This window comes from Sinocyclocheilus rhinocerous, unplaced genomic scaffold (assembly GCF_001515625.1).
Source record: "Sinocyclocheilus rhinocerous isolate Xijiao unplaced genomic scaffold, SAMN03320098_v1.1 scaffold344, whole genome shotgun sequence".
Classification (NCBI taxonomy): domain Eukaryota; kingdom Metazoa; phylum Chordata; class Actinopteri; order Cypriniformes; family Cyprinidae; genus Sinocyclocheilus; species Sinocyclocheilus rhinocerous.
In genome coordinates this window covers 1,357,449-1,371,597 of record NW_015627959.1, presented here as the reverse complement: position 1 = coordinate 1,371,597, position 14,149 = coordinate 1,357,449, and the positions used below count along the sequence as shown (strand labels likewise).

Genomic DNA, 14,149 nt, shown 5'->3' with positions numbered 1-14,149 from the left:
TGGTTAAACTATGGTTAGTGTAGCAAAAACCATGGTTAATTTGTGGTTACCATGGTTTGACAATAGTAACCATTCTGTAACGGGGCTGACAAGATGTGAGACGTGCGGATCCATGTGCAAGCTTTTATTAAAGCAGAAGAGGTCAGAAACACAGGCAGGGTCGAACAATGGCAAACAGGTATATGGCGGGCAAGACACAAGAATAATCCTAGGGCTAGCGTGGGTCAACGATCGGCGAACAGAATCAAAAGGGCGAGACTAGAGGGGATAAATCCAGGAAAACAGGCAAAGATCAGAAACCGGGAAAACAGACAAGGCAAGACTAGGCTGGGCTGGGAAACTAACGAGGGCTCTGTAAAGTAGCTATCACTGCTTGCGATAAGCGCATACAATACTCGGCAGAGAATGGTTGTTTGAGTGAGTGTTAAATAGTGAGTGAGTAATATGAAACAGCTGTGTGCAATCAGTGCTGTGCGCAATCAGTATTGTGTGCAATCAGTGCAATGAATGATGGGATATGTAGTCCGGGATGATATGCAACCGTTTGTGTAGTGCGAGAGTCAATGTAATGGAAAGGGTGACCTCTGATGGTAAGCAGACGGAAGTTCATGGACCGGATTCATGACAGATTCGCTACAGAAGGCCTTTGTTCACCCCCTGGAGCCGTGTGAGGCACTTTTTTTTATGGATGGGCGCATTTTATTTAACTGCTTTTGGGCTGATGCATGCAACACCTGCTGAGTGCCATGAAACAGCTTGAAAGATCAAAGGCAATTTTTAATATAACTCCGACTGGATTCGTCTGAAAGAAGAAAGTCCTATACACCTAGGATGACTTGAGTAATTTATGGGCTAATTTTCATTTTGGGTGAACTAACCCTTTAAAATATCAGATTTTTACATTTTCCATGACTGTGGGATCCCTGTACATGATTAGCAAATTATTTCACAGTTCTTAACTAAACCTGTAAAATCAATGAAGCTGAATAAAAGCTTTCAGTGAGATACTTGGCCTCTATTATATTGTGAGCAGTGACTGTCATGCTTGTTGAAAATGGCTTTAGGACATTCTGACAAAGCAGTTGCTAATTAACAAACTCTGATTACACTATCGTTAATCAAAACCATCATTTAATTTCATTTCACACATACCTGAAATGGCTTTAAGGCACTCTAGACGCACACTGCTAGGTTGCTTCAAGAAGTGAATATTATGTCACAAGACAATATTTAGTCGTCCTTGTTCTTTTTTTTATTTAATTTTTTATTTGAGTGCCCTGAAAAGTAACCTGCAACAAATAAGTAAAAATGATTCAAACAGCTTTCAAAATTATCTATAAAAGTTTGACACAAGCACCCAACAATGCACAATTCAGTGAATCATGAAATGTTTATTTACACTGAAACAGCTCAGGACATCAATCAGAGGGTTTCTAGCCCAGAGGACATCATTGATCAAGAGGCAGGAAGAAGCGACATATTTCAAATGAGTACACAGAACTATCATACTTTTGAAGGTACGTGGCAAAGAAAACAACAAAAGAAGCAAAAGATCAATAGTACACAGAGAATCTCATTCTGAATCCTACTTCAAAGTCCTTCTTCTGTCACTGAATGATTACATTTCTGAAAACAAATCTTCAATTCTATGACATCATGACTTTTAAAAAAAATTCAAGCAAACAAAAAAAAATAGTCAATGACTGCATGGTATTTCTATTATTTCTTCAGAACGGATGCTCTCTGTAGTAACATGAACAGACACTTTAGTTTAAATGCAGTAACTTTGTAGTGAACTAGTGTTAGTAGTTGTTCAACTACAGTGCCTAACGAAATTAAGTGATGAACCTTGGGCCATTTATGTGCAACAAAATTCAGGACACACCAAAATTTTATTTTCTTAAGGAGAACGTAAAAGTATGAACATAAGTTCTTTCTTCGTAAGAACATAACTTTTTTTCTCTCAGAACTGCATTCAAAAGCCATATTAATATCATAACAGGAATTTGGTCCAACCCTGTTCTGTGGGTGACTGACACTATGACCCATTCACTAAGACCTTATGAAACATGATTTATACAGTCTGATGCTTCATAACAATGGCTAAATAATGTTAGTGAGCATATGAATACGCAAATCAAAGTGCGGAGAATCGATTTCACTTCTGCATTTGAGTTTATGCAGTTAACGAGAGTGTTTGAATGATGGCCGTGGAGAAAGAACGAGGCAGTGACAGTCCCAAGTATTTAATTTCACTATGCACTGTAGCATGTCCCAAGAGCAAGATCAATACAGTTTCAACCCAAAAACTGCCTCTAGGTCAAGCCGTGGCTTAATCTATGCACTCAAAGGAGTGTAATTGCTTTTTTTGATTTATGATTGCAAGAAGTTTTGTATCCAATACATACAGTATATGATGCCACAGCTCTAATGATATGTTACAGCCATACAATTATACATTTGAATGAAAATCATACTGTGGCCATGGACTCAGTCTCAACTCTCAACAAACCATGACACACACATTCATGCATAAAAACTTAATTGTATCCATTGGAAGTGCATAGCTTGTGACAGTAGTTTATCTGCCTGCTGATCCATTTATGGACACTAAAGATGAGAATTAATCCAGAGCACTCTGCCATCTGCTGAAGATGAATGATTTATCTATCTTAACCCCCACAACCAGCCAGTTTTCATGTGATGCTGCCTGTGTTACAATGAACTGTTCATATAGTTGATATTTTGCCTAATGAAGTCTCTATATATCCGCAGCAGGTATATCTTATAACTCCTTTTCATGCCCCTTATGTCTAGTAACTACTTCCACACTAATTATTAAATAACATCTTTATTCCCAGTGAGAACAAGACATTACAAAAGAAAAGACCATCAACAATGAGGACTGGAAAGCTAGAGCTGAAATTCATTCACATACAGAGAGAGAGAGAGTGATAAGGAGAGCTGGATTGGGTCTGAGAGAATCCCTCGCTGATGGTCCCCATGGGCAGTCTTTAAACACTGTTATTGCAAAGTGCTTCCTCACATGAGTGAAGTGAAAATAATTGATTTCCACAGAAAACGCTGAAGGACTGCGCATCTGTTGAGCAGCTTCTGTAGGCGGTGTGTAAGGCATTTCATTGTGGGTGTTCACACTGACAGTCAAGACCAGCATCAGCAGAAACCAACGCACCTTCTATTTAAAGTCTATGTGAATTGAATTCAAACTGTCTCATATCAAGCCTTATGCAACCTAAACGCTTCCAACACATGGTGTTTTGATCAACAGTTGGTCGTAATTCGTTCTCTGAGGCAATAACAAGGCACAGGGGTACAGTATGGGTTAAAAAGAGATAATTTTGCATGCTCAGTGCCGCCCTGATTTCCTTTCTCTCTTGCCCCAGCCTCTCTCTCTCTCTATCTCATAAGTGGGTCACTTATGGCAGGAAAGCAGTGCCGTTAAAGAAGAGCTGTGCTGCTCATAAGCACCATTTTGATGAAACATATCCACTCATGCTATAGCATCCTGCCTTATTCATTAAACTCCCCCCTGCCCCACCTTATATTTGCCGCCTATTGTTCTTCAGCACGTCCAACTACAGCAATAATAGAAAAATTAAAGCATGAGAGTGGGCGTGTGAGTGGGAGAGACACTGCAGGCTTATTTAAGACTAAGCAAACCATCTTCATCAGAAATATTGGACACCTCCTCACCTGTACATAAATTCAATGTATTTTAATGGATCCAAATCAACATTCTTGCATGGCATACAGTGTTCTCACAACTCATTTTTAATACATGCAGCAACAGACGCCCTCTCCCACATGCCTCCCAAGCCAAACACATCACAAAAGCTGCGTTTGGCTTGTGATGTTAGCACAAAAAGCTTGTTAAATCAGATGAGTGACAATCGTGTAAAGTAAACAGTTTAACAGACAAAAGGCAGTGAACAGCCACACTAATCTAATCTGACCCTACTGTTTTCTGTAATGGCTGCACTGTGGTGATAACCAGAGCAGCCCAATGATGGAAAGAAAGAATGAGCGGGAGAAAGAAAAGAGAGCTGTGACAAACCCTCATTATCCATTAAGACAAGCACAAAAATCATGACACAAATGAGCGCACTGACCATTGTCATTCCCATTGACTGACCAGTGCGCTTGAAACCACACCAGCACCAATTAACAGAAGCACTGGTCTTTATCAACATCACTGCAAATTGTGCTGCAGCCTTTAACAATACAACTACTGATTCTGAAGGCTGTAAAAATATCATAAAAGTCATTAGTGGCAGTCGCCATCAATAGAGTCTTGCCTGATTTAGATTGTAAACACGTATGCATCAACACAAAGACAAGCGCGCATGATAAAAAAAAGAGGGGATGATGGCGAAGCAAAGCAATTTGAAACCAATACCTTTCTGGGTCTGTCCCTCTTCCATGTTCTCTTCCATTGTGGATCAACGCGCGGATTGCAGAAGTGGATAAAATGTAATAATGCCTATACCGATCAAGTGGATGAGCGTCTGTGGCTGTACCCGCGGTGGAGATTGAGCGCGTGTGTGCGTGCGTGCGGTGGCTCCGCTGCTCCTGTTCTCGACCGCAGATATCACTCAAAGCGATCTTCAGCTGTCGGTTTATCTGTCTCTCAAACGCTGTCCATTGCAAAAGAAAACAGGCACGTTTTCAAATGTCAAATATTCGTTGACTTCACAAATAGGTGCGTGGTAATTATCTCTAGGAGGTTTGATTTTAATAACGAGAGATTTGAGACACCTTGAACCTTAGTAATGTAGGTGTTTTGAACAACTGATCTCTTTTCTAGCGCTGATGTAAAATGCACCGCATTGAAAACAACTCCCTGCACTAACAGATGGATGGGTGTATCCCAGTAACCAGCAGGGCCTCCCTCCCTTCATCATGCAGACTCCAACATACAGGGGGTAATGTCCTGAAAAGTCACCTTCTCCTTGTAATACCTATGTCATACCCTTGTCATTATACAAATTTATGTCCTCATTTGTCACAAAAACGCACACACACACACACACACACACCGTGTTCCTTGTGTCACCCTGTGGACAGTAGTGTGTGCTTTTACATTTCATGCCTTGATAGATACATTTAATCTCTACTAAAATTAAATGAGTAAATCGGTAGGCTCAAACTAGGAAAGGTCAGAGTTTTGTCTTGGAACCCCACAGAAACAAAAAAGCTGTTTATTATACTGGATAATGCCCTTTATTAGTATATTTAAAAATCATTTTTAGAAAGCATCATTAATAGCAGCAGCATTGATCAGATATTATCACTAGGTTGTTTTGTAACTAACTTGTTTGTCCTTAGAAATACAAGTGCTTAATCCACAATAATTCCATGATACATAAACTTTTTGTTTTTCCTTGTTACTAGTACTCAAGAATCAGTCATCTGTGGGACAAGTAGACCAATTCCCCTTGTCTGATAAAAAGAAAATGATGGTAATATAGTAATGAAAATATGAAAAATATGAGGGGGAAAAAGAAAATGCTTTAAAGTATGGCCTGCACAGGCCTGTGAGAATGAATGAACAGACACAGAGAGTTGGTGCACTAAAGAATTCTCAACTTTATTCAGGAAGATAGGTTGATGTATACAAACAACATCAACCCGGATGTCTTGGACATCCAATCAAAGTAATCAAAGTATTCAGGAGTTATATGAATAGGAAATAGATATAATTGTTGACAAAGTTTAAGTAAGATGTGCATATGCATTTGTCTAGCTGTCTGGTTTCAGTTCCTCACCAAATAGCACCAGTACAGTGTATATGCGTAAAAGAGGAAGTACATGAGTGAAGCCTTTAAGTAATACTAACAATAGAAATAATTTATTCATAGTAGCAAATGCATGTTATTTTAATCTCAATGTTGAAAATGTAAATTAAGTTATTCCATATTGAATTACTCAATACAGTAAATCAATAGTGTTGTGACTATAGTGACACAGCAGTGCGCTTTCTTTGTAAAGGTTCCTGTCACCTCCAGCTGTTCTGATCGGTGTCAATGACACTCTCGCTAGTAGCTTGAAAACTGAACATTTGTTGCCACAATGCTACCAACAGACTTGAGAACCTAGCAACATAAAGAGGTCTGAGATTGCAATAAAACAACTTTAAAGACTAGAATGCTGCTTTGCATTTTAAGTCAGCAAACTGCATAATGTGAGATTATAAATGTATATGGTTATTTAATTGCATAAAGACAAGCTGCTTATTTGATAGAACTCTCAGAACCTCCTCTTGAGAATGTGCATGTTAATGTGTGAATGTTTCTAAGAGCACTTGTTGCTGAGTTAGACATAAATATGTGCATTGCTTCCCAGTTCACTTAATCACTATCATACAGTAATTCCACTTTACCTCACAACCTGCCATCTGCTTTCTGATTGGCTGAGATGCTCACAGGGGATGAGTCATACATTACAACCTCTCAGCAGGACAATAACTCATATTTCTGTAAGAATGTGCCTGTATAATGCTCTAGATGTGGTAATTGTTTGTGAAATGAACAGTTTTGAATGCTGTATGCCATTAAGAACTTAAATTTTTTGATGTATGCAAAGCATCTAAATATAGTACAAATATAACTCATTTAAAAACTAGAACAGTTCAACGTAAACACATGATGTTACAGGAGAGTCAAAATGGATGCTAGGCAAGTCATTAACATGAACTGTGGTACATGCTGCCAGCTGGCTTGAGTTTTAAGAAGATTAGCTGGAATGCCTTGTTATCATAAACATATTTCTCCAAACTGCAGTCAGTGCTGAGAATCAAATAGATGTGCTGTGTGTGTACTTCTCTGAAGTTAATGGGCTTTCTTTCTCTGATGATAATGAATCACTATTGAGCTTTGACAATTACAACACTGGCCTGCAAACACAACAGTTGTTTTAATTTCAGTTCTCTATTTAATCAAAATCAGGCCTAAGAAATCCGTAACGATTAGATTTATTTGACAAAAAGGGCATTCAATAGATGTCATGTATATATTTGTTAAGGTGTAGAAATTACAGATAATGCTTCACCACATCTGCAATTAGTGAACTGATTACATCTGACTGTAACGTAGAGATTGACTTTTTTCAGGAAGATTGTTTCTTATGATGTACTACTGGCACCTGCTGTCAGTCTAAATGTCAATGCAATGAGATTGATGTAGAGACCTTCCTAACATTATTCCGTTCTCTGAGCTACAATGTGTTACTGTACATGTGCATATACAAAGTGTCTTCCAAATGAATTAAGACACTATTACAATTTCCATATTTTGGTTAATTACATTTAGTTTTTTTGCAACCAAAGATGTCCCCTGCACTGCAGGTCAAAAGTTTGGAATAACTGAGATTGTTTAATGTTTTTGAAAGAAGTCTCTTATGATCACCAAGGCTGCATTTACTTGATCAAATATAGTTAAAACAGTAATAATGTGAAATATTACAATTTAAAATAACATTTATTTTTGAATATTTTGTAAAATGTAATTTATTCTTGTTTTGATAAAGCTGAATTTTCAGTAGCCAGACTCAGCATTATCAATGCTGAAAACAGTTTTAGCTGCTTAATATTTTTGTAGATATCTTGATACTTTTTTTTTTTTTTGATAAATAGAAAATTGAATGAACAACATTTATTTGAAATTCACTTTTTTTAATAATGCATCCTTGGTGAATAAAAGTAGTCATTCTTCAAATCATACTTACTCCAAACGTTTAAATGTCTCACTGTCTCACCAAAAATATTACAGTAATTAGAACAATTGTTTTCAACATTGATAATAAGAAGAAATGTTTCTTGAGCACCAAATCAGCATATTAGAATGATTTCTGAAGGATCATGTGACACTGAAGACTGGCGTAATGACTGCTGAAAAATCAGCTTTGCTATCACAGGAATAAATTACATTATAAAATAGAAACCCGTTATTTTAAATTGTAACAATAATTCACTGGATTACGGTTTTTACTGTTTTTTTAATCAAATAAATGTAGCCTTGGTGAGTATAAGAGACTTAAAAAAAATTATCCGAATTATTCCAAACTTTTGAAAGTATGTTTTTTATAATAGGCAAATCAATCAATCAATCAATCAATCAATCAATCTTAACTTCAAAACTGGAATAAGTATTCAGATTCTTTATTCAGCAATTTTCTGGATTGTTCTTCCCGGGTATTTTTTAAGTAGCTGCATATCTGAATTTGGTCTTCGAATTTCTGCTGCTGAAAAGCATCTCCACAGCATGACGTTCACTGTGGGTATAGTTTGTTGTTGTTTAAAAGCTACCCCATCCCAGCAAAGCACCTCTCCATCTTAGAAAGTAATTGGGTTCTTGGTCACCTCCATGACCAAAACCTTACTGATATGAATCAATACAAAAGTGAACAGGCAGCAAGCTGAACTGTCTTAGGGTTTTCAAACTTCCAACATTTGACATGTGTAGAGGCCATTTACTACTGGAATCCTTGATTTCATGCATTTTATATAGACAGCTTTTTCAACCAGATAAATGTCATAGGTTCCATACAAGCCAAGATCTTCATCAGAGCCCAACTGATGCAGACAAAAGAACCAAAACCAAACAGAACCATAACTTCTTATGAGTGTAAATATTAGCACCAATTTATATTTAGTATTATGTTATTGTACTTGCACAATAGCATTAGTTAATTACCGGATTCCATGGGAATTAAAGGACAAGTGGCTTCTGGAGTGTTTTTAATGTCATGCATATGCATATTCTGTCCACTGTGTACTTCAAACAGCAATTTTCACACCACTTTTACAATACAGCATTTGTTTCTGCTTTACAGTTGGTTGAATGTAATGTAAAGAAGTTTCACACCCATCTTTATCTGATTGTTCACTACATTATAAGTGCAGAGCGAAGAGGATGAAATGTTAAACCCCATAGGGTCTTGCTGCCAGGGCCAGCATCCAATCAGAATGCCTCGAGCATTAAGGAAGTGACAGAACTGGGCCTGCACATTTATTACTTGGTCATCCAGTCCAAGATATGGAGAAACGGGACTAGGATTTCCTATTGACTGGTCTTTTGTGAGACAACATTCTGATAACGGGGTCATGGTTCAATTAAAATAATAATAATAATAATAATAAAAATGACATAGGATTGCTGATTAAGAGCTGTGCTAAAAGTTAATTAAATGATTGATTAACTGCTCAGAAGAAAGCATTTACATCCTAGATAAAATGCTCTTATCTCTAAATGCTTTGTGATCATTGCTTGAATGATTATAGATAAAAATGAATGAGATAACCTGCTTCCATAGTTTAAATTCTTCTAAAGTAGATACTAAATAAGGGATATATATACAGTTTATACACTCTAAAAAATGCTGGGTTGTTTCAACCCAACTTTGGGTCAAATATGGACTAACCCAACCGTTGGGTTAAATTTTTACATTAAATTTTCCAAGGTACACATTTCTAGTAATTGCGCATTTAATTCTCATATTGTATTTTCAGAAATTTTTTGAATATTTGTCCTCTCCCCAAATTTGTCACTACCGAAACACAGTAATAATAATTTAATTAGAAGGGTTATATTGATATTACAATTTTGCTTACATCTAGGCTACATTGTAAATATATTTTTTTGCTATTTTATTAAAAAAATTCAGAGCTTGCATACTAAAACACTACTAAAACATACTAAAATAAAAAAAAAATTGCATAACTGTACTAATTTTTTTTACATTTCCCCCAAATATGAGGTTTATGTGTTATTTGTCACTACCGAAACAATGATTACATGTTTCAGTCGAGACTGTTTCGGTAGTGACAATTTTATGGGATAACCTCCACCAAATGTTTCAGTAGTGACTGTTTCGGTAGTGACAATTTTAGATACTTCTGAACCTATCTCAAAGATGCTAATCAGCACATGGTTAGCTAGCACAGTTCTGAACAGTTGTACACACATAAAAATTAAATGATATGGAATAAAAAAAGTGTGCTTAATTGCAGAAAAAAAGTGTTACACACAGATTGTTCAGACTTTTGAACACATTTACCTTAAAACGATGGGGCCAATCTACTCACCCTGTAGCTATGAAAGAAAGTGACACATAAATATTTCCTGATCATAAATGTAGGGGTGTAGTTAATTTCAGTCTCAGCCAATGGACTAAAACATGCACTGTTTCGGTAGTGACATGAAAATGCGGGACACATTTTTTTACATAAAGTTTCATAATATACAAAGAAAATATATAAATTTTTTTAACTTTACTTTTTAAAAGAATCAAAAGATATTTTTAAAAACAACAATGGAAAAAAAATGTCATTTTCATAAGTTGAAATATAGGGGTTAGGGTACGGGACGGCCACCTCCCAATTGAAAGTACCTAATAAATGATGATTTTATATATATATTAAGCTTGCTAATATTTTAAATATTATTGTGGGTTTCAATAGAGAATAGAAGGATATTAGTAAACATCTAAGATTTGAATGCTTAAATGCTTTTTAAATGTGTTTTTTGGTTGTGGGACAGCAGTTTGGACCAATTCAGTAGAATGGCCCATGTACATATATACATATACATATACATATATATATATATATATATATAGTTTGTTGTTTCTCTATGTTGGAATGTGAGTAAAGAGCTGTCAGCTTTCTGCCTCCATCCTGCTACTGTAGGCTGCAGCCTGGTAATGAACAAAATTAATCAAACCAAAGCTCAAAGAAAGAATGATGTATTCTGTTGCCTGTTTCACTTATAGCAAATTAAATCACTGCTTTCTGTGGAATAAAAACTAAAAAAGATAATTGCAATTTTTTATTTCATAATTCTGACTATTTTCCTCACAATTGCGAGTTTATATCTCACAATTATGACATTTCATAATTATATCAGTTCTGCCTTTTTTCCTCAGAATTGCAAGAAAGTCAGAATTGTGAGATAAAAAAAGAAAAAGTAAAATATCCAAACATTTATATGTGTGATTTATAATTTCTATATTATAAATTAACAATACTTTTTTTAAAGGGGTGAAACTGCAATCATGTATGACTCAAACCACACAAACTGCACAATCCAATTCATTAGTCTCACTACACACTGGACAAGATAGACTGCAATTACTCACATCTGGCAACACAAATCAAATTTGACCATACCCTCAATCAATTAGCCCAGTGTGTATAATAATATTTAATGACATATTTCTGCTGTGATTGATTTTGGTTTGAGTGGAAGCGCAAGAAAGTGAGAGAGGAGAGGAGGATTGTGTTAGACACTAATCGGTTTTAATATGCCAAATATTCCCTGATTAATTATTTTGTTGATTACATTCAGAAAGACCAAGAATGTAGGCTGCAATAAATGAAGGATGATTGAAAACATTTCAATGTAATGGACTGATGTAACCTTGTCTTCATATTTAAAAAGTATATACACATTTGGTATTTCTATACAATTTCTATACACATTCTACATATGTATAAATATGTACACACACACAATACTCATTCATACCCCCCATATTCTTTCATCTCACTCTATGAAATACCTTCACTACATCTCTCATTTTAGAGGTGCAGATGCCAACTGGCTTTACACAAATGGCAGTTCATTGAATTGTATGGTGGGAGGAGCCATAAAACCGCATGCGTGTCATGATGTTGATCCTGTTTCCAACACAATGGCCTAGAGGAGAAGACTAAATGGATTTTTAATGCTACAATAAATGTGTTGATCATTCATGCTGACTGCCATCTATTAATTTTCCCCTGGATGAGCTCATAGATACACTGGTAATTATTTAAATGCTATGCTGGTGCTCTTTAGTGCACATAAAACATGTTTATGAAACTCATTGTGTATGTGATTCTCTCAATGAAACAACTGATCATCACAGATTCTGCAAATGTGACTCTAAAGAGGATTAATTCTCTTTGAATGCCTGAGAATTGAGGACTTGCACTTGCCTTAAACGAGCTTTTTCCTGGGAACGAGACGCTGCGTCCTCTAGCGGACACAATGGGGAAAGCTGCCAGCATGACCGGTGTCTGAAGCACACGTGAAACAACGGCAATCATATTGGTCCATGTGACCCGTGACGTCATAGGCGGATGCCCAGAAGCATGAAAGGGCACCTGCTAAATACATCACCAACTTAGTTGTCTGAAGATGTTGTCTTCAGATGTTGTCTTAGTTGTCTGAGATGTAAACAGGTAGGCCGAAGGCATGGCGAGGGGACGCAGCGTCTCGTTCCCTCTCGGGGAACCATGGTTACATGCGTAACCCGAGATGTTCCCCTTCTAGGGAACCCCACGCTGCGTCCTCTAGCGCAGTGAATCTCAACCTTTTGGCGTACCGGACCACAGTCCAATTCAGAACCATCCTCAAGGACCCCCCAGAACAAAATTGACTCATCTATGTATCATTTGTGTCTTTGTGAGGACCAAATGCAGTCAAGTATAATTCAAGTTAGTTGACTTGTCCAGTATTTGGCCATATCATCAACTATATTGGATTTTTCTTTCATGGTAACATGTCATGTCAAAATATACAAAATTTATACAAAAATTCATACTTTATACGGACCCCCTGGCCTTATGTCAAGGACCTCTAGGGGTCCATGGACCCCTGGTTGAGAAACACTGCAGTCTAGCGGACACCATGGGGAACGAAATGCCAACTATGCCATGCCAAGGCGCATGCCTGTCCACCTGGTGAGAGACCAAGGAAGTGACAGACATACACCAAGCCTTTCCTCAGAAAGGGGCCAAGCCACTGATGCCTTGGGCCGCTCACATAACCTGGCAGAATGAGGGAACCCGATAAAGAGATCGCTACTTAAATTAAGGAGAGTAGCTGCTGAGCTAGAACACAGCAATCCTCAGATAGCTATATCCTAAGGGTCTTATGAAGGCTCGTAGACCATTTTAGAATTAACAATACACAGCTAGCCCAGATAGCCAGGTAAGGCCTTCCTGAAAAGCTGCCCAGACCACAGAGAGTGGGCTATATACTTACAACCCAAGCAGGGGAGATAACACTGTCTAGGTAAGGGCTCAAGGAGACCGCTACTTAAAGACCCTAAGAAGGGGAGCAGTCACTGAGCTAGCACATAGATATCTTCAGATAGCTATGTACTTAGGAAGGGGCTACCAAAAGGGGGACCGACTAAGACTACCCAGACCACAGAGAGTGGGCTGTCTTCTTACAACCCAAGGAGGGGAGACAGCACTGTCTAGGTAAGGGCTCAAGGAGACAGCTACTTAAAACCCTAAGCAGGGGAGCAATCACTAAACTAGCATATTGCTATCCTCAGATAGCTAGACTCTAGGAAAGGGGAACAGCTAGCACATAGCTATCCTAAGATAGCCTCAGATAGCTGTATCAAGGAAGCCTGTCCTGCCATAACAATGGCTGGAATATAACCACCCTCAGATGGCTATACTAAGGAGGGAGGTCCCCAATCAGTGTCAGTCCCACAGTAGGCTAGCGAAGCACTGTGTATTGACCAGGAGCTCACAAGAGGGAGATCCGGACCATCAGTAAATGATTCACTAAAGTGCGAACACATAAACATCATTAGTCCAAGATGAGGGCTGGACACAGCTATCCTCGAATAGCAGTTCCCTCAGATAATGCTGAAGTTTGCCCAGACCACAGAGTGGGCCATCTACTTAAAACCCAGAAGGGGAGACAGCACAGTCTACAAAGGGGCTCAAGGAGACCACTACTTTAAAACCCCAAAAGGGGAGCAGTCTCCGAGCTGGAACACAGCTATCCTCGAATAGCAGATTGCTAGACAAGACTTCAACACTTACTTGAGAGAGCATGTGCCAAGGGGGAACCCAAACTAGTTATAGAAGCCAGGCTAGAACATAGCTGCCCTCAGACCGCTATATTCCAGAGAAAAGCAAGCTTGAGCTGGAGCATAACCATCCACACACAGCTACACTCTGAGCAGAGGCTGTTCACTTAAAGCCCTGAAGAGGGGGGAGCATTCTACTCAGCGGAGTAGTCAGTAAGTTACTTACTCAGTAAGTCGACTCTACTTACTAAGCGGGATTCAGAGGGACCGCCCACTTAAAAATACCCAGAAGCCTGGGGAGGCAGCCCACAACTAA

The 14,149-nt window shown here is 38.0% G+C and overlaps 1 protein-coding gene across 2 annotated transcripts in view; it reads right to left on the bottom strand.

Annotated features, from left to right (window-relative positions):
* The window catches only part of LOC107737106 (neuronal membrane glycoprotein M6-a), a 68,805-nt gene that overhangs the window by 40,547 nt on the left and 14,109 nt on the right, over window positions 1-14,149 (bottom strand). Inside the window, exon 1 of one of the 2 annotated variants that reach the window (XM_016548538.1) lies at window positions 4,418-4,853. The exons of the other annotated variant lie outside the window; for it this stretch is intronic. Coding sequence (XP_016404024.1) covers window positions 4,418-4,454 — 37 coding nt within the window. The 5' untranslated portion in view covers window positions 4,455-4,853. Of the gene's footprint in view, window positions 1-4,417; window positions 4,854-14,149 lie in introns of those variants that run through there. 2 annotated transcript variants of the gene reach the window in all.